This window comes from Notamacropus eugenii, chromosome 4, assembly GCF_028372415.1.
Source record: "Notamacropus eugenii isolate mMacEug1 chromosome 4, mMacEug1.pri_v2, whole genome shotgun sequence".
Classification (NCBI taxonomy): Eukaryota; Metazoa; Chordata; class Mammalia; order Diprotodontia; family Macropodidae; genus Notamacropus; species Notamacropus eugenii.
In genome coordinates, this window is record NC_092875.1 from 128,311,624 (window position 1) to 128,326,581 (window position 14,958).

General features: G+C 41.3%; 1 protein-coding gene across 1 annotated transcript in view; it reads right to left on the reverse strand.

Moving 5' to 3' along the window:
* MED30 (mediator complex subunit 30) overlaps nt 1-10,622 on the reverse strand; it is a 30,961-nt gene extending 20,339 nt beyond the window's left edge. The window contains exons 1-3 of the mRNA XM_072603236.1: nt 10,114-10,622; nt 3,056-3,214; nt 1,557-1,667 (exon numbers count right to left, since the gene is read on the reverse strand). Of these exons, the coding sequence (XP_072459337.1) occupies nt 1,557-1,667; nt 3,056-3,214; nt 10,114-10,287 (444 nt within the window). The 5' untranslated portion in view covers nt 10,288-10,622. The remainder of the gene's footprint in view (nt 1-1,556; nt 1,668-3,055; nt 3,215-10,113) is intronic.
* Nucleotides 10,623-14,958: the final 4,336 nt, after the last annotated feature.

Here is a 14,958-nt window from a genome sequence, read left to right on the forward strand (position 1 = left end):
AAAAGTCATTGAGAATGAAACCCAGAATATTCCATGTCTAAAAAAATCTACAGACCTAACTATTTGGCAGAATAAGGTTGAAAAAATCTCAGATCACATAATCCAAAAACCTACAGTCCTAAAAACATCCCTTTTTGACTCTTGAAATGATTTTTATACACCAAAGAAGACGAATGGAGTTGATTATCTTCTCTAATAGCCTTTTAAAAAATTATGTCCAAAAATACAAGTCCTAAAAAATGAAACATACTTACACAATTTAGAATCATGGGTGTTCAGAGCCATGTTTCATATATTATTAAAGTATTATCATCATCAATAAACATTTATTAAGTGCTTCCTAATGTTGTGGTATGATATTGTAACTAAACATATACAAATAAATACAAAACAATCTCTTCCCTCTAAAGGCCCACTATTCAGTTGGGGAATATAAGACAACTGAAGTTAAGTGACTTGCCTAGGGTTACATTAGCTAATAAGTCTGAGGCCAGATCTGAACTCAGTTCCTCCTGATTCCAGGGCAGGTGCTCTATCCACTGTGCCTGCTAGCTGCCCTGACATATGACAATTTTAAGAAAAGATAAATAACCTTTGAAGGATGGGTAGAAGTTCAATAAGCACAGTGATGGGTATGGGGTATTGGGGAGGGGAGGACTGAGGAAAGGAATAAGCATTTATATAGTACCCACTATGAACCAGGCACCGTACTAAGTGCTTTATAAATGTTTTCTCATCTGATCCCCACATCAAATGAGGTAGGTATTACTATTATTCCCATTTTATAGTTGAGAAAACTGAAGCAAACAGTGATTAAGTGACTTGCTCTGGGTCACCTAGGGACCCGAGTCACCGAGGCTGGATTTAAACTTGGGTCTTCCTGACTACAGGCTAGTGCTCTATCCACTATGCCATCCAGTACTGCAGAATAAAAGGAGTGGTATGAACAAAGACACAGAGGCCGGTCAATATATATGATGAATTTAGAGAACATAATTAACAGACCAACAGTTGGGCTGACATGGATCTTCACATAGGGAGAGTGAAGGGGATAAATCAAAGGCTAGATATTGAAGGCCATAGGAACCAGGGTATAGAATTCATACTTTACAGAGAATACAAAATATTAAAGGATTTGTTTGTTTAGTTTTAATTGGGTGGAGGAAAGAGTTATAGAAGGATATGACAGACAAAAAATGTAATTTTAGGTACACTGATCTGCTTATAATATCTGATATGGATTGAAGTAGAAGACAGAAAAACCAGATAGAAAGACTACTGCAACAGTACAGACAACAAATGACAAGGATCTGCATTGGAGCAGAAGCAGAAAGGATGGCCATTTATTATAAATGAATCAAAAAAACCTACTTTTATTTTTTGCTAACTTCCTTTATTCAGCTATGGTATCAAGAGATAAAATTGCTGGGTAAATGATCTTTGGATAAGTAAGATATTCCTTCTAAGGACTCTATAATAAGATTTTGAGCTATCTTGAAATCACTTAACGATTTCTTTAATAATTCTAAAACATAAAAATGTAAATAATCACTCACTTTATTTACTTCTGCTATTTCTCTCCTCTCTTCACTGGCAAAACGAAGTTGGCCAGAAGCACTACGGTCATCATTCTTTGAGCCATCTTCTTCCACGTAAGGAATGAGTTGCTAGAAAGATATGGGGAAAAGTTAAAATGTTAAGAATATAAATAAAACTCAAAACTCAGAATAACGTTAATTATTTTGCAGCATGTAAAATAATGTTTATTTATAGCAGCACATATGTAAATTTCAATTTAGTGTCAGTTTCAAGGAAATTATATTTTCATGAGTTTAAAAATATAAGTTAAAAAATAATCATTTTTTAAAATGATCATTTTAATAAGCTACTTCTATTATCACAAAACTAGGGTTGGGAGAGACTTTGAGAAGTCATCTAGTCCAATTTCTTCATTTTATACATAAAGAAAATGAGGCCTAGAGAGGTCAGGTGACTTGTCCAAGGTCACACAGGAATAAGTGGAAGAGAGAAAATTGGAACCCAAGTCTTGAATCCAACATCCAACACTCTTTCCACCAAAAACAACGTTTTGTTTTGTCAAGCTCTGTTATAGATAACTTAAAGTTAAAACTCAGTTGAGTCAAGTATAATCAAATAGTATTAAGATTTTTCAAGAAAAGCTCTAAATATTTTCAATAAATTTCAGACCAGAATAATCTGAATATAAACTTAAAGTTTCCATTATGATTTTTTACAAGTCTCCATTTAAATGAAATCAATTTGATCAATATAGTCACCCCTAGTAGGTATTAAGTAAATGTTTACTGGAATGAAGAAGAAAATCAGGGCAGTGAGAAAATTTATTTCCTTACCTTTGGAAACAAAGGTGCAAAATGGTACAGAAAAGCTAACAAAGAGAAGTATACTCAATGTAATTGAAATACACCTTTATTACTCAACTATAGTATATATTTAAGCAAATATTTTGAAATGTAAAAAAGATAAAATGCTAATCCAAAACTCAAATCTGAATAAGTATTAATAATAAAAATCTTGAGAAAGATAATAACTAACATTTGTACAGCACTTTGAAAATTTTAAAAAACTTTTATGAAAGTCTGGCATTTTACATTTCTAAAAATATGCACAATTCTAATGCTGAACAGTTAAGATTGTGGATAAACTAGAGATAAAAAAAAATCACTTAACAATCTAAAGACTTAAGAGCTAAGATTAGATTTGGCTCAGACTCAAAATTCAGAGCATTTTATCTTGTGTACAGATCACGTGGATAAGCTGCTTGACTAATGTATTTCAACATTCTTATTAGAAATCACTGCTTATTAATTTTTTAAAAAAATACACACATTCCACAAAATGGCAACCATGTTAATATATATTTTAGTCTTCTTTCAACAAAATCAACATAGTTCAATAGCTAAGATTGTACTGAAATAATAGATAAGGAGGAATAATTACCCCTACTGCCATTTTAGTCAGAGAAAAATGTCTTACTCTCTGATTACTGCCCTCATACTCTACCACTAAAACTTACCTCTATCAGAATAGGATCCAATCCTGCACAGTTTTCATTGCATTTATCATAAACCAATCTTAGTTTCCGGAAGAGGATGGAGAGTTGACGGAGATGATCTTGAAGTTTGGCTAACCTGTCCTGGTATGTTGCAGTGTGGTAAGTGACACCATTCGGTAACTGAATGATTAGACAAAAACAAAAATAACACAATAAACACTGAGTGCATTGAAAACACAAGACTTTTTCCTCAGAAAGGGCATTAAACAGAATTACTCTGACAATCATTACATAGGATGAGAGGGCATGAAGGAATTACAATCTGCATCTGTGGAGGGAACAGCCACCCTGGAAAAATTATGGCTCTAAGAAAACTTAAAAGTCAATTTGCTCCTACAAATAAACTAGAGAGATTTTCACTAGACCTTCTGCCTGACACAAAACTTAAGTAGTTACAGTATATTTTCATTTCTGTAAATTAGCCTTAGAAGCAACAAATTTATTTGGCATGTGCTATTGTTCTTAATGCATTTATTTAGTGCTGGAATGTTGCTCTCAAGGAACTTACAGCCTAGTAAGAGACGTTGATATAAAACATTATCATGATGTCAATTCTATAATTAGTGAGCATCAAATGATACATATCTGTACCTAGTTTTGGAAAGTCTCCCCTATGTCACAGAGGCTGGAAATACAGTGGCCACTTATATGCCTAATCCCATGTTAGTCGGGATGGAAGCTTTGACCTTCTCCACTTCTGACTTGAGCTGTTTTGCCCTCCTCAGGCAGTCTAGTGGACCTTCAATCGTAAGGAATTCAATATATTGGTGCTAGCCTTACTGAGGACACTTACTTGGCTCTACCATTCTTACAACTCAGAATTTCCAAATTCAAGATCCACCATTCTTGGCCTCCCCAGTGCCAGGGTTCATGGGCATGTACCACTACACCCATAAGAACAATGATATTCTAAAATTAACTGTACTTTATTTTGTAATTTTTGCAATAAATTACAGCTTGAAAAAGTACTACTCTAATATTACAGAGTTCTCAACATACATGTAACTGCTCTACCCAGTTAAGAATTAGAATTGGAAATGTTGAAAACTTCTTGGCTTCAACTACTTAAAAAGTTAAATAATACACAACCAAAAATTACTAATTCACAAATATCTAGACAAAACTGATAAGACAATTTAGATGCTCAAGGAAGACTGTAAAATATAGTTTTCACCTTAACATTTTATTCTATTTTATCTTTAAAATAAAATTTTCTGATGAACTTTGCTACCTAAAACTTCATATGAATTTTAAGCTATGCTATATATTTATCTTAAATGTCCATTTCCAGCAAAAGAAACAAAAGGAAAAATAAAACACAGATACAGATCTTAAATAAATGGAATACTTACCATGAAAAAGGAAAAGGTATTTATATGCCAAAGAGAAGGGGAATTAAAAAGAAAAAAGAACTTTCTCACCTCAAGTTACATAAGAAAATGTAATCATCAAGGCTACTTGGTACTAGTTTAAAAAAAGATAAAAGTAGGTAAATGCAACAGACTAGATAATCAAGAACCAGAATAATCCAGTGTTCAACAAATCTGATACCACAAAATACTTGGAGAAGAACTTCCTATGTGCCAAGAACTGTTGGGTAAAACGGAATTCAACTTGGGGGAAAAAAAACAACTAAGCATCACATTAAGTTGCAAATAGATAGAGAAAATGGATGGCAATATCATTAACAACTATGATCACGGGAATTATTAACTATATAAATGCTGGAAGAGATCTCAGAAATAAAATAGACTATTATATAAAATTATATGAAAATGAAAGCTTCTGCATGTCTAAAATAAATGCAACCAGGACAAAGAATGAAAAAATGTTAATTAGAGAAAACTGCATCAAGTGTCATATAAAGGTCTAATATTCTAGATACAGAGAGTATTCAACAATCAATCAAGAGACATTACATCCCTCCTATGTGCCAGGTACTGTGTTGGTCAAGAGGATCAAGAAGAAAATGAAACAACTCCTTCTTTCAAGGTGCTGACATATTCTACTGAGGGAGACAACATGTACATATATCAGCAAATACATAACTTATACACAATAAATAAAAGAAATGGCGGAAGAGAAAAATTAACACAAATATGTGTGACCAAGAACATGCTCAAAAGTAGTGGTTCTCAAATTTTTGGTCTCAGGACCCCTTTCTTTTTAAAATTTGAAAACACTCTCCCCAGAGGCTTTATGTATATCATATTAGAAATGTAAATGCCTAAGTATTATTATGAAAGTAGTTCTGACCTCACAGGGCTCCTAAAAAGGTTTTAAGGAGTCCCAGAGTCCCTAGACCACACTTTGAGGACCACACTATTCAATGAGTAAGAGATCAAAGGACATGAAAAAAAAAAACAAAAAAACAGTTCATAGTTCTCAAAAGAGCTGCCAACTACAACCACAAGAAGATTGTTCCAAATCACCAGTAATAAGAGAAACTCAAATTTTAAAATAGTGACAACCACCACAAGACTTCACCTCATATCCAGCAAAAAATAAAAATAACGTTGAAATAACCTGCTGGTGAGGCTGTGAATGAGTCTAACCAGCCCTTAAAAGCAAACAAACAAAATGATGAATGAACGAATGTCACTGATTTTTTTTTGCTTATATTTCTCAATGTATCTCCCTGTCTGGTTATTCTTTCCAGAGAATCCTCACTTACAACAAAGTAAAAAGAAAACAAAACGGTTAAGCAAAACTAAACAACACAAGAAAAGGTCTGACATATATGCAGTTTCCATACTCATGGTCTCCCACCTCATCTCTTCTCTGGGGTCAAACTAGATCATTACAACCTCACAGCACTCAGTTTTAACTTCTATTTTTGTACCTTACATTTATATTGTTCTATTCACAGTGTAAGAGGCAGCTAGATGGTTTGGTGGCACTGGATTTGGAGTCAAGAAGACCCAAGTTCAAACCTAGCCTCAGATATTCTCTATCGGTATGACTCTGGGCAAGGTGAGCCAGACATGACTGAACAACAATGGCAAAGTCACAATGTATACTATTTTCCTGGACCTGCTTACTTCTTTACATTTATCCTTTCTTAGGACACAAAAATATTCCATTATGTTTATGTACCACAAGTTGTTTAGCCACTCCTGAAATAATGATTATCTACTTTGTTTCTAATTCTTTGCTACCACAAGAAAAAGTGCTGCTATATTTTGGTATACTCTTGAGATTTTCTATTTTTGACTTTCTTGGGATATATGTCTAGCATGGGATATTTGGGTCAAAGGATATGGACATTTTAATCACTTTCCCTGCACAATTCTGGATGATTTTCCAGTGTGGTTGGACAAATTCACTGCCCTATCAACAGCACACCAGCATGTTTCCCTTTCCATAGCCTCTCAAACATTATCTATTCCTATCTTTTATTATCTTTCCCAATATGCTGTGGCTAGAGTGAAATGCTGATTTTTAAAATCTGAATTTGACTTAGTGATGCATCAGACCAACCGTCTGTAGTTATCAACACTTTATAATTCTTTTGTGAAATGTTTGTTCATATAGTCTGTTCACTTATCCACTAGAGGAATAGCTTTTATTGTTAAATATGTTGATGTTAGTTCCCTGTCACCTTGGATATCAGATTCTTATCAGAGATGTGTGATGCAATTTTTCCCCCAAAGATGCTACTCTCCTACTTGTTACAGCTGCACTGACTTCATCAGCGTTAAAAGCTTTGCAATTTTACATTACTGTAACTGTATTATTTTTTGTGGCTGACTACATTCCTAACTTAATTAAGAAGACATCTTATAGTCTAGCCACAGCTATGAAAGATATCTCATCTAGTTGTCTTCTTAATTTTTTATATTATGATCTTTAACATGCAGGTCACATTTCAAGTTGATTACAGTATGGAGTGCACAACGTTGGCTTCAACCTAATTTCTGCCAAAAGTCTTTCCAGTTTTCCCAATAGTTCTTTTCAAATAGGGAGTGCTCCACCCAAATATACTATGTTCTCCAATTAATCAAACACTAGGATGCTGAATTCAATTGTTTCTGAACCATCATTATCTAGGTTGTTCCATTAATCTACTTTTCTATTTTCTAAAGGAATAGCAAATAGTTTTGATTATTATTGTTTTATTGTAAAAACTGAGCTCTTAAAGTGCCATTCCCCTACACTCCTACTTTCAAGTCAATATAAATTAATTATGCATTTGCCATGTGTACCAGACACCTTGCTAAGCAACGAATAAGAAATAAGAGTAAAAATAAGAAGGAAAAAAAAGGCAAAAAAAAAAAAGGTCATTGCTCTCAAGGAGCCCAGAGTCTAATGGGGAAAACAACATAAAACATATACAAATAAGATAATCAGAGAGTGAAGACAACTACATTTAGGTGGGGTGAGGAAAGAATTATTGTAGAAGGTAAGATTTTAAATGGGACTTGAAGGAAGCCTGGAAAGCCACAAGACTGAGATGAGGGCGAGAACTACAGATATGAGGAACATCCAGCAAAAATGCAGTTGGAAGTGTCCCTGCAAAGAACATCAAGGGGACCAGCATCATTGAAGTGCTGAGTATAAAGGAGATTAAGGTGTGAGAAAACTGGAAATGTAGAAAGAAGTCAGGTAATGAATGACTTTAAAAGATTTTAAAAGGCAAACAATGAGCATTTTTGGTTGTGGAGGCAAAAGGGAGCCACTGAAGTTACTGAATATAGTAGTGACAAAGGCAGAAAGATCAATTTGACAGGTGAGTGAAGAATGAACTAGAATGGGGAGTGACTTAGAAGAGACACCTAACAGCAAGCTATTTCAGTAGTTCAGACACCAGGTGATGGCGGTTTGCACCAGGACTGGGTGGGGATGGGGAGTGGGGAGGGGGGAATAGGCAAGGAGAAAACAAGAGAGTGAGTAGTTAAGGATGATGACACCTAAGCTGAGAGCCTATGTGACTGGAAGAATGGTGCTGTCCTTGACAGTAGTAACAAAGTTAGGAAGAGGTTAGGGCTTAGGAGAAACTATGAGTTCAATTTTGGACACGTTGAGTTTAAAGTGTCTACAGATCAGTGAATTTAAGATATCTAGTTGAAAGATTCAAGACGAAGTCAGGAGAGAGGTTAGGGCTCGATAAATAGATCTGAAAATCATCCGCATAAAGATAATTGAATCCATGGGAAATGATGAGATTAACAAGCAAAACAGTTTATATAGTGAGAACGGAAGACAGGATAAAGCCTTGGGGAATGAAGTTCCCCACATTTAGTGGGTATGATCTGGATGAAGACTCAGGAGCAGGGTCACACAGTTCAGAGTTCCAAGAGCAGTATGAGTATTAAGGAGATGGGGGTGGTAAGTGTCAAAGGCTGAGAAGAAAAAAGATGAGTGAGAATTGTGGAGAAAAGGCCATCAGATTTTTCATTTAAGTGATCACTGGTAACTTTGGAGGCGGCTACTGTAGGTCCTTCAATTTCAAAGAAGACCAATGACATCACATGGTGATGTCCTGACTCATTTGTGAATCGTATTTAAGTGAGACACAGCTGCACAAAGTCGTCAACATCACTCTCTCTTCCAAAGTCATCAAAATCCAGTGGCAAGAAAAAAGTTAAAATGACTGATGGCCTCAGATCCAGTGGATGACCTTGGTGACTTCAACATCTGAACAAGCTCTAAGCACTCCATAGTGCCTGCTTCAAATTTGGAACAAACTCTTCTCATCCACCCACTCTGCTAGGTGAAGTCTTCACATGCTTGGATAGATAGCCTCTAACTCACCACTAGGACTGAGGACCTCAGGTACCCTCAAATCTAGTTTAGCCCATCCATAATACAGTGTATCAGGGCTTGGCTTGGAAATACAGCTGACAACTGGGGAACAGGTAGATAGACACCAAAGGTGGAGGACCAGTCCTATAAAGGGCCTGGCAAGCTCTCACCACAGAGGTGCTAGTCCTCTGTGAACAGAAAATATATCCTATCATGAAGCAGCAATAAAATGATAAATATTTGCAGGGTAAACAAAAGTGCTGGAAAGACTCTTGGAACTAAACGAGATGACAGACGGTAACAGACACAAGAAAATAAAAACAAAGCATGGGAAAAAAAATGAAATAAATGTCATTCGAAAGCTTTATGGATGAAACAAAATCTCAGATTTTTGACGTTTTTTAGTATGTAAAGTGCTTTGATAACATATTAAATAAGAATTTACATAAACTTTAATACTACATAAACTTAATACTAGTGTCAATACCACAGGGAAAAAAACAAATATTACAACTAGAATCATTTCCACATTTCTTTTTCACTATCCCCCATGGTTGGAATGCTTTCCCTACGCCTCTCTGACCCGACTTTTTATTTTTCTGACCCCTGGTTTTCTTCAAATCTCAGATAAAACCCACCCTTCTGCAAGCCTTTCCTGGCCTCCTTTCATGCCAGGGCTTCTGAGATCACCACCAATTTCCTCTGGATGTATTGCCTACTAGACTGTGAGCTCCACGAAGGGCAAGGGCTTTGCCCCTCTCCCCCTTCCTTGGATTTCCAGCATTTAACCCAGTGCCTACTGCACAGTAAGGTAGCTGAGTAGATGGCACAGGACCGAGGGTGCTAGACTCGACCTCCCAAAGATAGGAGTTCAAATCCTACTTCACAAACTTGGTAGAGGTGCGCCTTTTCTGCCTCGGTGTCCCACCTGTACGGGCTGCACACCTTGGGACTTCTCTGAACGAGTCACTTCCGGACCCCATTCGGGGTTTCCTTGGCAGACACTGCAGGGGTCTGCCACTTCTTTCTCCAGCTCATTTTACAGAGAAGGGAACTGAGGCAAACAGGGTGAGGTGACTAGTCCAGGGTCACACGGCTCGTAAGGCTCCGCCTTTCTTTTTTTTATATTTGCACCCCCGGCCCTTGGCGCAGCGCCTGGAATACAGCAGGCGCTTAATAACAGCACCCACGTGCCCGGGTCGGTGTGGCGCGCTATGCTCGCTCCTCAGGGTCGGGGGTCGGGGGCTGAGGCCGGCCCTCCGGCCCTCCCTCACCTGCATGTTCCTCAGCAGCTGGAAGATCTCCATGGTGCGATACACGATGTCCTGCACGGTCTCCTGCCCGATGCGGCACAGGGACGCGGTGTTCACCTCGCGGGCGGCCTGGGCCTGGGCTCCCGCGAAGGCACCGGGCGGCATCCCGGCCGCGGCCAGCGGCGGGGTGGACATGCGAAGGCCGGGGAGCCCGGGCCGCGGAGGAGGCCCGGGGAGGGAGGGAGGGAGGACGGAAAGCGGCGAGGCCCACGCCTCGCCGTACGCTTCGCTTTATGAAACCGAGGCCGGCCAGGCGCGCCAGCGGCCTAGCCCGAGGGTCTCCCTCCCCTAAACGCAGGTCACTTGGGGCGCCGGACAAAGCTGCGGGGGCGTGCGCGCGGGGCTGAAGGGACGAGGGGGCGGGGCAGTTGGAACAGCCCGACGACAATTTCAAAACAGTCCCCTCGGCTTCCGCCTCTCCGGCGCGCTAACGTCCTGGTGACGTCATCACGCCGTAGCCCCTGGCCAGCGTCGCACGTGGGTAAAGAGAAACTGAAGTGGAGCCGGCAAAGCGAGGATGCGGAGGGTGAGCGCCAATGGGAGCCTTGGGGAACGGTCCCTCGGAGAAGGATCCCTCGGAGAAGGAACGGATCCTTGCGCGTTCAGTACGCGCGTTCTGTGTGCCACAGAGAGGGGGATAGGAAGAGTCGCTGAACTTGAAGACAACGGGCCACGTTCGAGCTCCAGCCTGGCCTCCCTCTGCAGAGTCAACAAGTCACACAAAATCCTGAACAGTCCTGCTGTTCTCGCTCTAATCCGAGAGCCCAACGTGTGGTCCTGCCTCAGGGTCGAGGCACCCTCCTGCCAGGGCTGGGGGCGCAGAGCCGGTGGGGGGAGCACTGCCTGAGGCCAGGCATGGCATGGTACAGACGAAGCCCCAGGCTGAGGGCAAACCCAGCTGCCAGAGCCCCCTGCCACGGACGGGGGAGCAGGGCCGGTGGGGGGAGCACTGCCTAAGGCCAGGCATGGCATGGTACAGACGAAGCCCCAGGCTGAGGGCAAACCCAGCTGCCAGAGCCTCCTGCCAGGGCTGGGGGAGCAGGGCCGGTGGGGGGAGCACTGCCTGAGGCCAGGCATGGCATGGTACAGACGAAGCCCCAGGCTGAGGGCAAACCCAGCTGCCAGAGCCCCCTGCCACGGACGGGGGAGCAGGGCCGGTGGGGGGAGCACTGCCTAAGACCAGGCATGGCATGGTACAGACGAAGCCCCAGGCTGAGGCCAAACCGGGCTGCCAGAGCCTCCTGCCAGGGACGGGGGAGCAGGGCCGGTGGGGGGAGCACTGCCTAAGACCAGGCATGGCATGGTACAGACGAAGCCCCAGGCTGAGGCCAAACCGGGCTGCCAGAGCCTCCTGCCAGGGACGGGGGAGCAGGGCCGGTGGGGGGAGCACTGCCTAAGACCAGGCATGGCATGGTACAGACGAAGCCCCAGGCTGAGGCCAAACCGGGCTGCCAGAGCCTCCTGCCAGGGACGGGGGAGCAGGGCCGGTGGGGGGAGCACTGCCTAAGACCAGGCATGGCATGGTACAGACGAAGCCCCAGGCTGAGGCCAAACCGGGCTGCCAGAGCCTCCTGCCAGGGACGGGGGAGCAGGGCTGGTGGGGGGAGCACTGCCTAAGGCCAGGCATGGCATGGTACAGACGAAGCCCCAGGCTGAGGGCAAACCCAGCTGCCAGAGCCTCCTGCCAGGGCTGGGGGCGCAGAGCCGGTGGGGGGAGCACTGCCTGAGGCCAGGCATGGCATGGTACAGACGAAGCCCCAGGCTGAGGGCAAACCCAGCTGCCAGAGCCTCCTGCCAGGGACGGGGGAGCAGGGCCGGTGGGGGGAGCACTGCCTAAGACCAGGCATGGCATGGTACAGACGAAGCCCCAGGCTGAGGCCAAACCGGGCTGCCAGAGCCTCCTGCCAGGGACGGGGGAGCAGGGCTGGTGGGGGGAGCACTGCCTAAGGCCAGGCATGGCATGGTACAGACGAAGCCCCAGGCTGAGGGCAAACCCAGCTGCCAGAGCCTCCTGCCAGGGCTGGGGGCGCAGAGCCGGTGGGGGGAGCACTGCCTGAGGCCAGGCATGGCATGGTACAGACGAAGCCCCAGGCTGAGGGCAAACCCAGCTGCCAGAGCCTCCTGCCAGGGCTGGGGGCGCAGAGCCGGTGGGGGGAGCACTGCCTGAGGCCAGGCATGGCATGGTACAGGCGAAGCCCCAGGCTGAGGCCGAAGCCAGCTGCCACAGCCTGCTGCCAGGGTGAGCTTGGCCGTGTCATCTACCATTCTGGGGCATCAGTTTTCTCATGTGTGAAGTGGAAGGGTTCTGAAACCCCTTTTACCTCTGGACCTGGGATGCTAAATTTAGAGTTGGAAGGGACCTTGAAGTCTACATGAACCAACCCCTTCTTGATGGTTTCTTATTTTGACCTTTTCAATTAAACATCTTTCCTACACCATTAAACAAACTAACAAAAACAAAACCCTTAACACAAATTTACTTATATATATGTATGTATGTATGTATAGTCAAAATAAATAAACTTCCACATTAATCGTGTCTAAAAATATATCTCTGAATCTTGAGTCCCTTTTGTCAGAAAGTGGGTAGTATGCCTCATCATCTGTCCTCTGGAATCATGGTTGGTCTTTGCGGATATGAGTTTTAAGTCTTTCAAAGTTTATCTTTCCAGTGTACTTATTGTGTAAGGTGTTCTGGTCCTGCTCACTTCACTCTGTATTAGTTCCTACAAGTCTTCTCAAGTCTCTCTGGAAGTGTCCCCTTCATCATTTCTTATAGCACAATAGTATTCTATAATATTCATATACTGCCCTTTTTCAGCCTTTTCAATGAGTACCCCTTTAATTTCCAGCTCTTTGCCTCTACAAAAAGCCTTATTATAAATTTTGTTGTACATAAGGGTCCTTTTTCCCTTTCTTTGATGTCTTTGAATACTACAAGTCCTAATAGTATTTCAGGTCAAAGGTCATGCACAATTAAATGACATTAATATGCCTCTTTTCCCACAGCCACTCCAACATCTGTCCTTTTCCTTTTTTTTGTCAACTTTGCCAATTTGATGCCAGCATCATTTACAGTTAAGTAAGCTGAGGCTTAGAGAAGTTGTGACATGCCTAAGGTCACACACATAGTGAATGGCAGAAGTGGGAATTGAAGCAACATTTAATGACCTGAAAGCAACCTTTATATCAGGCCTTACAACTTACAGAGAACTCATCTAGCAATACCTTTGTGAGTTATAAAAATAGTATTTTTACCCTGTTTTACAGATAAGAAAATTGAATCTGGAGACCAGAAGTTATTGGCCCAAAGTCATATTAATTATAATATATAATTATATAATATTTTTAAAGTTTGGAAAGCACTTGATTAATATAATATCATTTTATCCTCCTAACAACCCTGGGAGGTAGGTGTTATTTTTCACCCCCATTTAACAGATGGGGAAACTGAAGCAGCCATAAGCTGAATAGTTTTCCCAGGGCTACACAGCTAAGTAAGTGTCTGAGGTAGGATTTGAACCCAAGTGCTTGACTTCAAGAATTCAATCCACTAAGCCATGTAGCTGCCTCTCTATAGTATACTTGCACTTCTTTCTAAGGGTGTTTAACTTGTGAAGTGTTTTCTCATGAGGCTGAAGTACCTGTTGATAATAATGCACAAATGTATAAGCATACAGTTTGAATAAGGGAATTCCTCCATTTTGCAGATAATTTACATTATACTTACATTACACTTCAAGAAGTGCTTTAAAATCATCAAATTTTAAACATGAATAAAATGACTGTGAATTTAGTTATCATGCCCCAGAGTGCTAGAATAAAGAGGTAACAGATGCTACTGTTCTTTATACTTGCTCACATATCCCTTCCCCCAATGTAGGCTTCACAAGGATGTCTTCCCTTTCATTGTTTGTCCAGCACCTTGGCCAGGGCCTAGCACATAAAGAATGCTTTAAAATGTTTATTGAAAGATGACTAATGCGAAAATATGTTTAATATGAATATATATATGTATATACATATATATAGAGAGAGAGAGAGAGAGAGAGAGAGCCTATATCAGATTGCATGCTGTCTTGGGGAAGGGGCAGGGGAGGGAGGAGGAGAAAATTTAAAACTCAAAAGTTTGTGGAACTGAATGTTGAAAACTATAAATAAATTAATTAATTTTTTAAAAAATTGTTTGTTGAAAGAATGAATGAATGGATGGATACAATTTGAAGCCTGAGTAACATAAGTTTGGGAAATAGAAGTGGGACATACAATTTCAATTCAGGTGGTAACAAAAAAAAATTGCAATCATCACCCTGAGAAAAAACTTTTTTTCTTTCCTTCCTTCCTTCCTTCCTTCCTTCCTTCCTTCCTTCCTTCCTTCCTTCCTTCCTTCCTTCCTTCCTTCCTTCCTTCCTTCCTTCCTTCCTTCCTTCCTTCCTTCCTTCCTTCCTTCCTTCCTTCCTTTGTATTAGGCTAAGAAAAAAAAGCATACTTAACGCATTCCCAGAAAAGTCCCACCTGGCTCTAACTATCCTTACAAGTTTCTCTAACACTTATGTGGATTCTCAAGATCACGCTTGTTTGAGACCTGTTATTATTTGTTTTGTGCTTATGCCACATGACAATTGTATTTTCTCACAAGAGATGCGCACATATATAATCATAGAGTTAGAACTGGAGGAAGCTTAAAAGTTGATCTAGTCCAATCCCCTTATTTTACACATAATAACTTGTTAAATATTTACACAGTGGTTCCCCATTTACAAAGTGCTTTCCTCACAACAACCCTGTGAGGTAATGTAAGCATTC